General features: G+C 27.2%; 1 protein-coding gene across 4 annotated transcripts in view; it reads left to right on the top strand.

Moving 5' to 3' along the window:
- The window catches only part of LOC107457469 (sorting nexin-13), a 40,952-nt gene that overhangs the window by 17,673 nt on the left and 10,277 nt on the right, over positions 1-13,002 (top strand). For all 4 annotated transcript variants that reach the window (XM_043045160.3, XM_043045162.3, XM_043045158.3 and 1 more), the window contains exons 12-18: positions 2,685-2,784; positions 4,154-4,209; positions 5,692-5,826; positions 6,133-6,237; positions 7,901-8,021; positions 8,867-8,901; positions 11,798-11,972. In XM_043045160.3, coding sequence (XP_042901094.2) covers positions 2,685-2,784; positions 4,154-4,209; positions 5,692-5,826; positions 6,133-6,237; positions 7,901-8,021; positions 8,867-8,901; positions 11,798-11,972 — 727 coding nt within the window. The remainder of the gene's footprint in view (positions 1-2,684; positions 2,785-4,153; positions 4,210-5,691; positions 5,827-6,132; positions 6,238-7,900; positions 8,022-8,866; positions 8,902-11,797; positions 11,973-13,002) is intronic.

Here is a 13,002-nt window from a genome sequence, read left to right as displayed (position 1 = left end):
ATTTTTTTAAAAAAATCATGGAAAGTCATGAATTTAGGTCTCCCAGTGTTGCAAGTGCTGCGCCGATTCGTGCCAATTTGGAATGCTCCAAATTGAACTAGTAGGCTTAAATTGCCCCTATCTGCGCCAAAAGGGATATTTTTCCCTGGGTATCGCCAAGTTACAATTTTGCGGCAACCAAGCTACTGCCATGTGATGGGTTGCTCTGGATTCAGTGGGAAGGATTCTTGCACTCTCATGTGCAACTCTGCTTCATTTTTCAAGATATTCTCAATTTCAGGTTTCATTTTCCACTTTCCGAAATGGAACCGAAACTTCCCTCGAATTATTGGGGACCAACTAAACATTGCCAAATTTTAATAGCAAAAGAAAGTTTTATTTCTCTTGTTAATTTTATCGTTATTGAAGTGCCGTCGTCTTCGTCAATGGCAAGCTAATGGCCTTCTTGCTCTATTCTATTTATAGAATAGTACCCATGATCTTGGAATTAACTTGGGGACCATTCACTAAGTACATGTTTTCATGTTGCTCCTTAGAGCAGTCAAAAATCACAAAGCTTCAAAACCTCAAAATTTCCATCTCCATTCATTTAATTTAATAAGGATAGAATTAATTGAATTTCTTAAACGTAAATTTTTATCTGAGGGACCATCCACTAATTACATATTGTTTTTAAACATTTATTTTACTTTATTACTTTTTTTTACTAATATTTTTTTTACTTATTGCATTTTATTACTATTGTGTTATTACTTTCAAAATTTTCAGTGCTCTTATTTTGTTTCAGGAAAAAACTTAATTATATATAGAGCCAGATAAGTATGAAGAGAGGGGCTTTCAGAATTATTAAAGCAGCAAAAAAATCTTATGATTTTTCAGATTTGTCATTCAAAAATACTTTATAATTCATCTCTTAATGATTTGATTTAAAATAATTGATATAAAAATTTTTAATTATCACAGATTTGTTAAATATTATGAGTGTAGGGACAATATAATAATTTACTTCTGACAAAGAATTTTTAGCTTCAATACTCATTGTATTTGCATTTAAAAATATTTAATTTTTTTAATTATTTCTTTAATAAAATACTGTACTAGGTCATCAATTTTAATTAAAAAAATTTAGGGGTCATTCACTAATTAACATTTGTAATATAAATTTATTAAAGTTTGCTTAATTCTTTACATATTTTTATAAATTCGGTATGATCAATATTAATCTTGTTAATATTGTGTTGAATATTCTACTATAATATTTATTTAAATTTTAAGAAAAATATACACAATAACCTTTAAGTTAAATTAATTAGAGTTTTAAATTACCTTTTACAGAATTAAATAAAGTAATTATTAATTTAAAAAATAGTATGAGCCACTCAATATTGAATTTATTTAAATTGCTTTTGCCAAAAGCTCATTTTTAAAAAAAATATTTCAGCTATATTAGAAATTTTTTTAGGTCTTTTCCAAACTGAGACACCATTGATTCACTTGCTGTATGATGAAATTGTGTCTCTAGTTTAAGCATTGTTAGGGAGTTTTTTAAAAAGTTCTGCTTTTCTTAGTTTGACAGGAAAGGACTTAAAATCTTTGGATGTAGAAAATGCAGAAATTTGGCAAAATTCAAATGTAATAGTTGGACTAGATGCCACAAATGCGATGACATCTTTATCTTCTTCAGAAAAAAATTCTATGTCCTAATAATTCTATTCCTTTTATCTGAGGCTAAGACGAGGATAGCAGAATATTTAACAGCATTGGAAGATACCAAAAAGAAACTTAATTTGTTTATGCAAGGACCTTCAAAAAAGTGTAAATAATAAGATATGTTATTAATGATCAAAAAACTCTTATTATTAAATTCTTGTTTTAATTTTTTTTTATTAAATATGCTCCAAATCTTTGTTTTGCTGTTCCAAAATTGCTTTTTTCTTGCTCCAAAACCATGTTTTGCCACTTGCACCACTTCCAAAAAATCAAATTTTTAAAATGGAATCCCCCCTCCCTAATTTCATCCTATTTCAACTATCTGAATTCCTAACAAAATCACCACTCAGGCATATTTTATAAGAATATAAAATTATTTTATCATGTTCTTTAAAAATTATGGTGTTCTTTAAAAAAAAAAAAATGAAAGAAAAACCATCATTTCTAGAGGGAATTATCTTTTAAATTCTTCTGTGATTTAAAAAGTTTTATTTTTTAAAAATTTTATCAATTTAAAATTCTAGTTGAAGCAAACCAGTCATTGGAGAATTTTTTTTATTCCGAAATGAGAACAGAAAAATCAGGAGTATTTCTTTCCTTTCAGATGAGCAAGAAAAGTTTCTTTAGAATATAATTCTACAGAAAAAAATTATTTGCTTTTGTATTTTTTTCAGCTAGTTTATTGTTTCAACTCTTTCTTTACTCTGTTTTTTAAATTTAAAATCTATAAATATAAAAATGCAGAGTATAGCAGTTTTGGTTATACCTATAATTTCAATTAATGTTATTATAATGCTTTTTTTAATTCATTGTTGCGTTTTTGTTCGAGAAAATAGTAACTTCGTTAAGTCATGAAAATCTCTTGGAATTAGTCATGGAAAATCATGAAAAGTCATGAATTTGAAAATCTAAAATGTAGCAGATACCCTGTATCTATTGAATTATTTAAATAGATGTGTAAATTATCTTTTTAGGGCATTGATTGGAAGGTTTTGACAGAGCCGGGTGTGAAGCTTTTCCCTCTACATTTTGATGTTGTTCTGACTAATAATATAGCCCTTCATTATTTTACTGGTCAGTGGTTATAATTTTTTTCCATTTAAAGAAGCTAAAACTTGTGATCTGTTATGTGAGAAAAAATATTTAACTATTAAGTTTCATATAACTCTTTAATTATTTTTTGATTCTTTTTGAAATCCATAGGCTGAGCGCTAGCTGCTTTTGCTTTCCTCAATGAAAAAGATGTTCCACAAAAACAAATCGATATTTTGTAAGCTACAAATCGTTTGTGGTCGCCCCCTTTTACATGGTGGACGCTAGAGGACCACTCGTCTGGTCAGCAGAAGGGGAGATAAGGAGTGATAGATTTATGAGGAATTGGAATGTAGAACCCCTTATCTTATCAATTTGTTTTTGTGGGAAGTCTATTTCACTGAGGAAAGCAAAAGCAGCTAGCATTCAGACTTACTGGTTAGCCTTTGTGCTAGATCCATTCCATGAGAATGTAATTAGCAAATAATTTAAAAACACGAAACCCAACTCTCACATTTTTGATCTACGTTTGTTCCATGTATTTAATTTTATTGTTAGTATAAATAACTGTGCCATCTTTTACTTTAACTCGTGCGCTCGAATTAATTTGAGCACGCTAAACAGGCCAAACTGTGCAGACTCGAGACAATTCGAGCGGCATTGTATTTTATGCTGCCATAATTTTCCCCACTAGAATATAATCGAGAATTGAAAATAACAATGTGAAAGCTAAGAAAAAAAATCGTTTTATTGATATTTATCATTTACATAAGATTGTAAGCTATAACACTTATTTATTCAAGAATAAAATAAAGCCTTTTTCCATGGAACAAAAGCGCAGTATATCAAAATTGTTCAACAAAAGAATAGTTGAGCCAGGACAATGTTCTAAAGTGTGTTGTTTTACATTAAAAAAATAGATTTTTTTGGCAGTTTTTTTTTCTTTGAAAAATCTGTACATTAAGGGGTTAAACAGGCACTCTTTTCAGTGCAGAATCTGCTAACATTTTTTATTTGTTTTTACATTTATGATGAACTGCTTCTGATCAAACGTTATCTAGAGATGGGGAAAAGGAAAAGGCTTCACATTCAAAGTCATAATCAAGCATTCAAACTCATTCTAGTCATAAATTATTATTATTTTTTTAAAAAAATTGTGTTATTTCTTTGAATATATATATAGATGCATTATTTTAAAACTAAGGAGTTTTTTTTTTCATAACTTAAAAGCTACATGGAAGCACCATGTCTGTGTTTATTCTTTATTTTTGCATTTATATTTTTTAAAAAAAATTAATTCAAAGGAATATAAGTGCTCTTGTTGTCCATATCAATCCAATTTAATTTATTTCAACATAAATTTTTCCTTTTAATTAATGTTATTTTTTGTTAATATTTATATCTCTTTCAGATTTTATGAGTGCTTTGTCAGCACAAGGTTATATTTTCTTCTATCATTCTGTTGAGGTAAGTTGAAATATTGTGTAAATGAATAAAAGACTTTCTCCTCATGTATTGTAACATTTTTATTTATTTTTTTTATTTTTTGGTTTAGCATTTTAAATGAATTCTCAATTTATTTTTTAAATTTTTATTTTTTTGTTGAAATTTTATATTCCCCCCCCCTCATTTTTAGCAGTATTCATTTAGATTATTTGTTCATTTGTGTGTTTTTTAGAATTGTTAAATTAGTTTTATTAGGTTAGGTTCAGAAGATTTTTTTAAAATACCTTAAGTAAGCTGAATTATCCCTAAAATAATGTCATCAAGTTATCCTTTCGAGAAAAATCCGGATGGTTTACTGGGTTACCACCTGAAGTTGAGAGTTACACTAATCAAGTTACCTTAAAGTAACCAATTTAATAAGTTGAGGATTTTATCTCAGCCGTTATCTAAAACTTCTTGTATGTTCAGTACACTTTCATACTTTATATCGCAAAGGTTTCCTATTTTCTGATAAAATTAGAGAAAGTCTTATTTACTATTCGGGTTAAGTTTGATGGAAAAGGGGTAATTTGGATTTTATTTTCACTTGCAAAAGATTTATTATAGTTCTATACTTTCATATTTTACATAGTTTGATACTTTCATATTTTACATAGTTCTATAATTCAGGTGTAAAAATTTTTTAAAAGTGCATTTTTTATCAGTTGCATCACATGAGTCACTCATTTTCTGATAAGAAGACTGCTTATCTTAATCATTCTTATGAGAAGGCGAATGTAATGGCATCTTTTTTAAAAGCAGCTGCATTTTGTGTTTTTAACACTTTCAGAAAAAGGATCCCTATATTTTATCATATTCATCTATATTTCATCAGTTAAATCCATTAAAATTTTCATGTAAATATTTAGGATTTGAAAGATTTAGAAAACAAAGATTTAAGTAATTTGATTGCATAATACTTTCTTCAATATATTTGTGATAAAATTTGTGGTTGTTCATCAAACATGCAAAAGAATACTATAAGAGTGTGAGAATCTTTATATTAATGTACTTAATGTGTAACATACTTGATTGGAAATTTTAAAATTCATATTATATCCACCAAATATGATTCTTTTAATGAACGGTAACATGATCAGAATCTCAAATATTATTTTCATTATGTTTTCAACTACATGGCTTATCAGTATGTTATCTACAATAAATCTATTTTCCATTCCTCTTTTTCATGAATTTTTCAGACTTTAAAAATCAGAAATTGGCCTTTTTTATCAAAGTGAAATGCTAATGTGAGATGATATCCATCTTTTATAATTGACCTTTTTTATCAAAGCGAAATGCTAATGTGAGATGATATCCATCTTTTATAATTAGATAAAGTGTATTTTAATTTTTTAAGACCTATAAACTTATTTGGAAAAAATATGCACTGTAATTGTCCATTTTTTTTTCATAGTTGAAATCATATAGAAGTTAAAATTTGTATAATATTTCTTTCTTCAGAGTTATAAAGTTTCTGCTGAACAAATGCTATCTCAAAGTAAAATCAATGAGAATACCCAATCACCAACTCCCCCAGACATGGAATGTTTGAGAGAAGCTGCTGTTCATATTTTTGATTTATATTTATCTGAAAAAGTAAGTTAAATGAATATCCAAATTATGTAATTAATTTATTGTTAATTGTTCTAATTTTATGTGTTAAAATTTAATTTTGTATATCTTAGATGGTTTTTAAAACTCTTGTTATAATTTACCCAGATATTTTTAATAATAAGATTAAATTATTTAAAGTGTAAGCTATAGTTATCCAAGCCAATCAGCTAAATCCTTTCACTTTAACTATAAAGATTGAAATATAAAATATGTTATTGGGCTTATCACCTATGTTTATTGATATTTCTAACTTAGATCTGTTTAATGATAATATTGTTTAATATACAGGCAACTCTTAGAGTTAGACTAGATGAATCTCTTTTAAAGAAGTTACTATGTCGAATACGCACAGAAACACCTAGTAGCACCTGGTTTGATGAAGCTCAGTGGAAAGTAAGTTTATTGACTACATGTCATGAATTTTGTTTCATAAATAAATATTTTGGCATATTGCTATTTTTTTTCATTGCTCATGCCTTAGAGATGGGTAAATGCAAATATTTTTTTCTTAGTTGTTGCATATTGAAACTGATACAACTGAATATTAAGTTATAAAAAGCTGATACTTCTTGTACCATATGCTTATAAATACTAATTTATATTTTATCTAATGGAGGGGAAAATAAATTATGAATTGAATATTCCATTGTATCTATTAAAAAGTAATTTTAAATTTTTTTTATTTTTTTAAAATACAAGATTGAAAATAATTTTGTCCCAAAAGTTTAATGGCACTTGCTCTAAATCAAATTTGTTAAAATAAATAAGTAAGCATTTTCAAGTATAATGAAAAATTTTAATTGTGAAAGCTATAAAAAATTCATGTATTATTTATGACAAAATGATGAGCTGAATGTGATACCAAACAAATTTTTTTCATATTTATTTTATGGTAACTAGCTGTTAAAAGAATATAATTCCTTCAGCTTGTGAGAAAATATTCTGAGAATGAAATTAAATTTTGTTATCCTAAATTGCTTTTAAAAATCATTTAATCAACAGTAAAAAAAAGTTTTTTTTTGTTCTTAATTTAAAGAAGGAAATGTAAATGGTTTGTAACTCTTTATCAAATGTATTTTTTTTTAAAAAATCCTTCGTATAATGAAAGCTTCTAAAATATTTATAATAATTGACCTTTCAATTACTGCTTGTGGAACCTTTTATTTCAATTTTGCTTGTTGAACAAAACAATTATTAAAATATGATACACTAATTTAATATATCATAAAAATGTAATAATATAATGTAAGAAACTCAATATAAATGTCTGTAAGGAAGGGAAATTGTTGTGTCAATCTTCAAACATTAGATCCTTTGCATTAGTTCAAAAAGTGATATGATTTGGAATCAATTTTAACTGCATTAGTAGATAGCTGTGAGTTCATTGAACTTATACCAAAGTGTAACCATTTCTTCTTTGAGTTAGTACCTTCTAACCAATATGAGTGGACTAGCTACTCAGTGGAACTGATATTGAAATCAGTTCCACTGATCATTCACATTAGAATAGTATACAAATATTATGATAAATTATACAAATAAATGTGGTTTTCTGGTTACAAGATTTTAAATTTAAAATTTGTTACCATCTAGAAGTAAAATTTAAACGATATTTTTATAAGATTTTTAGCAGATAATTTGAAGAATAAAATTAAAGGAGAGGGAAAGTTATAGGGGATTTTAACGATTCTATTCTACGATACGACGAAGATAATTCCTTTAAAAATTTTGAAGGTTTTACACTACTTTATGTTTTGACGATAAATTGGTACAAAGTGTACTGAATTTTATGATGTAGCTTTCATTCAAAATATATGGTTAAGTACAATATATCAAATGAACCGACTCATCTCTACCCTGTTTTTATTTACTTCTTATCATTACAGTTTTTTTTTCTTTCCAAAAAAGATGTGTGATTTGTTAAAGCTTATACTTTGTATCAATTGTAACTTTTTACATAAACAAGAAAAAAGTGTATTTTTTTAAAAAGTCTGAGTCACAATATGTAATTGTATATCAGTTTGTCTTAAAATGTTTTTTTTAATTGTATTATTAGGTTTATGAAATAATGCAAGATGAGCAATATTTTCCTGCATTTAAAAACAGTCAAAGTTATATTAAGTTGCTTGCAGAATTGGATCTGTTAAAAGAAGGGAACATTAAAACTGAAGAAGATAGTAAGTTTTCTATTTTATCATTGAAAATCGCCGGTCGAATTGAAATGCATTTTTAAACATATTAATACTCAATCGTGACTGTAGAATGTTGTTTGCCGCTTATTCGCAATTTGTTGAATACTTTGTTTGATAATCATTTCTATTACACCTAAATCTCTTTATCTGATTCTAAACTTTTAAAATACACTAGCTTTTTTGTGCTATGTTTTTGTTTCCTATGTTCTTAGTACTTGTTTATGATCGTGTTAGTACTATGTTCTAATGTCCTATGTACAACTAGTTTTTAAATCTTCAGAACTCCTCAAACTTTCAAACAAGATTTTATGCCAAAGTAAATAAATGACTTACTAGCTAAATTTTCAACAAAGTAATTGTGATTTAATACAACTATAAGAATCAGAGTAATTGTGGTTGCATGTAATCCAGCAATCTATTCTTGCATTTAAATTAAATTATTTTGCTCTGTGCAAGTATGTGAATTTAGTTCAGGCTTCCTTTTCATTTAAATTGAGGACAATTTTAAAATATTAATTTAGACTCTTCTCAAAGTCATAGGACTGAAAATTGATAGGACTGAAAAATATTGACTCTTAATGGTCTTATTGTAGCTTTCAGCCACAAATTTTTGTTTGAAATAATCTGGATATTACTGCAAAGGGTTAAGTGAATGTTATATTTTTTAGTTGTTATTATAGTATGCTAATGTAAATTATATTTTTTATTAGTTTTTTTTCTCAGTTCCATCTCATCTATTGAAAATATTTGATAATCTTAGTAATTTTTTATTGATACTTTTTTAGTTATTATTTTAAATGTATTTTTCATGATTTCATTGTTGTTTTCAGATATTTTCCTGAGTCCTAAATTGGCAAGCAAAGATGTAAGTGAAAAATGATAATATTTTTAATAACAGTTGAACCTCGATCAATCGTTCCTCAATGGACTATTTAATGAGAAAAGGACCAATATGAATCAGCATAAAATATCATATAATGTCCAGAAAACATATGGAAGTTAATAAAATTGAAATTGGCTTGACAATTAGTAACTTTGCAATAAATATAAAAATTTTAATTAAGAAAAGATATGTACTTATTGTAAAAATAATTATGAAGCAAAAGAAGGGTGAATACACACATTTATGTAGTTCGAACACACTCTTGTCTTTTCAGAGCAAACAAATAAATTTTCACCGTAAGTGACAGAGTGCTCTTCATTTTCTGTAACTTCACGTGAATACAGAGAGTTTCTCATTATTTTAAAGCCTACGAGGCTTTCCGCAAATGTCGGTGCTAGTTGTTCTGTTTCTTTGTCTTCATTGGTATCACTTTGTGTTTCTTCAGCTATTGCAACAATTTCTTGAACTGACAACAGCAAATATTTTAAACATTTTCATCAACTGAATCAGAAACATCAAACTTGATTAAGGTTTTTCATCCAACCAGCAATGAATCCTCCTGTATTTCTTCATCATTAGTGGGAGTTAGTATTTTTCTTTTCAAAACAAAATTACCTCAATATTTTTTTAAAAAATGTTAGAAGAATTTCTAAACGATATACGGAAGAATAACTAATTCCAAAAGGAATAGAAATGGATATTAATGTTGTAAGAATAACATTTGTGACAGGAGCGTTAAATCAAGACAAAGCATAGAGAAAACAAGAGATGCAGAAATGATTGATCGAGGTTCGACTGTATTTCCTGCAGAACTTTTATAAGAACTCTAAAAGGCACTTTGTAAAATAGTCGCAATTTTCTGTTTATGTTTGTTGCACTGAACCTTTACAAATTTCACTCAAAAAGATCAATTCTATGATTAAAATAACTTGGAAAAACTACTATTTTTAGATATAATAAATGACGTTTCAAAGAAAAAATAATACCGTAATTTCGTGAAAATACCCCACAGCGTTATTGAGTTAAAATTGGAAAATTTTGTGGGAAGACTTATCTAATCGGGTGGTGTACATAGAGTACCTTTTTTTCTACTTTAGAAAATTTACTCTTTAGAAGCCGGGTTGGAAATTTCATCATAATTTTTCCACCTATAACTAGTGCCTTTTAATTATTTTTTCATGCTTAATGTTACTTCAAAGAATGGTCAATGCACCTGGAATTGTCCCCTCCCCCACTACTGCTGGCATCCTCTCTTGGAATCACTTTCTGGGGACCACTATCCTCAAGAGAACAAAGTCTCTCTTTCCCTTCAGCTGTACAAACAGCTGTTGAGTATAGGGAACAGGCGTGAAGTGAAGAAGCACAAGACCTGACTGTCAACTGGGTTTTCAAGCAAGAAGTGAGGCCGTTGTGGAAGAACTGAATGGAGGGCATCATCCACTCCTACACATGCGACAGACAATTTATGAGGAGGTCGCCGCACGGGTGTTCCAAGTTTGGAAGGCTGTTAAAAAAAACTGTGATAAATGGCTTCAAAGATGCGAAAGTTATCCCTTGGATAAAACAAAACTGAAGGTGATACTGAAAGTGTGAGTGACTGGGATGAACCTAAAATAAACAATGAACTAATAAACCTAGTTAGCTCTGATACAGAGAGTTCTGATTTTGAAGGTTCTTAAGTGCAGTGATTTGTATATATAGTGATATGTGATATTTAAATAGATTAATTTTTAGTTTTTCTTTAAACAAAATTTGTTTGGATTTATCGTTTATGACTTAAACAAGATTTTGTATTGCTGATTTAAAAGTAACATTGTTTCATTTTTATTTTTAACAATTTTAATACTTATTTTAATGGTTACTTCAACTTAAACTTAGGAAGTACTTAATTTTACTTAGAAAGTTATTGAAATACATTTTATACACTATGACTGCTTCTATTTTTTGTGTATTCAATATTCTTTCATTGGTTTTTATTTAACTATTTAAATTATACATAAATGCATGCATATTTAGAACACGTATTAAGTCTGTCATGAATACCTGCGTTAGTATAGTAAAATTCGGCACATTGTATCCAGTGAAAAGCTTTCTTTTTTATCCGATCTTTGAGGGCGTCGCGTATATACTAGAGCGGTGTTTCTCTGTGAAATTATGATATTATTTTTCGTTTTTAAATTTGTATTAAGAGAAAAAACACTAAGTTGATGTTCACATTTGTATTATGTATTTTAAATTAGTTTAGTGAATCACCAAAATAAATATTCATGAACAACAGTAGCAGCATTTTATCATATTTTTGTGGCTTTTTATTTTTCTCAGTCTAAAGTTTAAAATTTTGATTTTTTTCCCCTTTCATTAAAGGAAACAGCTTGATTAAATAACTTATTTGTTGTATTAATGAAATTTTATATTGGTGGATGAAGTTCATGACTCTTTAATTAATTACTTATGTTATATAAAATAAACAATTGTACAGTGCCTTAAGGTGTAGGCATTCAAATTAATCTCAAATTAAAGTTATCTTTATTTCTAGGCGACTCAGAGGGGTTTGCTAAATTCTTAGTAAAATTCCAGTTAAAGAATGATGGTCCTATTTGTAATTTTTATATCATCAAGTTTTGTAAAACATTTATTGGACTGAAATTTAGAATTATTAAAATGAAAAAAAACTAATAATTAATACTCTTTGGACTATTTTTCACAATGAGAGTTTTGTACGATGAATAAGTTACATTTTTATTGATATCCATTTTTTTAAACGTAGTTATTATATGTTTTGTTTATTTTCGATTTTCAGTAAATGACACTTATATGTTCTTAATAATTTGGCTTTTAGGTGTATGATTTCATTAAATGTGCGAATTTCTATTTCTAGAGCTCTGATGATATTTCTTTATCAGATAGCATTAGTCTTAATTCTTTAGAGCAAGAAGATTATGGTATTGATTATCCAGTCACAGATGCTTCTCAAAGTGTTGTTTCATCATTAGTCTTGTCAGATGAAATCAATACTGAAGATTGTGAAATATCAGCACAAATTTACAACACAGGTTTGTTTAAAACAGTTTTAATTTCTTTGCTTTAAGATAAGTACTTAACATTTTGTAACAAATTATGATATATTACAACTTAGTTTTAAAAATAAATTTATGTTATTTGAAAATATGTACTATTCATATTAAGTAGCTGAAATCGCATGTAGGAGTAAAATAAACAGTTAAGTATTTAATCAAATTTAAATTTTTGCTGCTTTTTCATGCTATTCTAATATTTTATTTTAATTCTATAAGGTATAAAAATATTTTTGCGTCGATATTTATTATTATTTTAATTTGTTATGGTGGTTATTATAAAATTGCTTGAATAGAGGAATTAATTTTTTTAAAGGAATATTTTCCCAACTTTTTTCTTTTATTATATCTTTTGTATCACCATGTGCAAAGCTTTTTAAACTGCCTTAAATTTGCCTCCAAAGGCTAGGATATCACTTTTACTGACTTGTAGTGCCAGAATTTATATTTATGATTTTATTTCGCAGTTTAACTTGATAAATACGAGTGAAAAAAATTAATCTACTCATCACTGGCGTGTATGAAGAAAAATGTTGTATTTTATTAATCAAATGTTAAAATAAAATATATTGGCTTATTTTATATTGAAATAATATCTCTCTATATTTGATTGAATTTGAAATTCTTTGTTTTTTGTCATGAAAATGATAGTTAATTTAAATTTGTTTTGAGTAAGAATATTTTACCCTTAGTATCTAATTTTTCAAGTTTATTTCTTAATGTGTGAAAAATAACGCGGATGCATATGAAGGGATGTATGTTGAAAGTATGTTAGATTGCTGATTTATTTCTTGCATTTTTTTAAAGAACTCATTGAAATGTTTTATTTTTCAGGGATTGCATAAATTGAATAAAAATATGATGAGGCATTTTTTTTTCTTTTTATATTAATGTGGAAGTGTAATGTCTAACTAATAAATTTAAAATAAATTTTTCACCTTTGTTACATAATTTCTTGTAATTTTGACTAACATTCTCTTATTTATTAGAATATTTTTTCTCTTATAAA

The sequence above is a fragment of the Parasteatoda tepidariorum genome, chromosome 2 (assembly GCF_982258835.1).
Source record: "Parasteatoda tepidariorum strain Cologne lab strain chromosome 2, Ptep-v5.0, whole genome shotgun sequence".
Taxonomy (NCBI): Eukaryota; Metazoa; Arthropoda; class Arachnida; order Araneae; family Theridiidae; genus Parasteatoda; species Parasteatoda tepidariorum.
The sequence above is the reverse complement of the archived record's forward strand: the minus strand, read 5'-3'. Positions and strand labels throughout refer to the sequence as shown.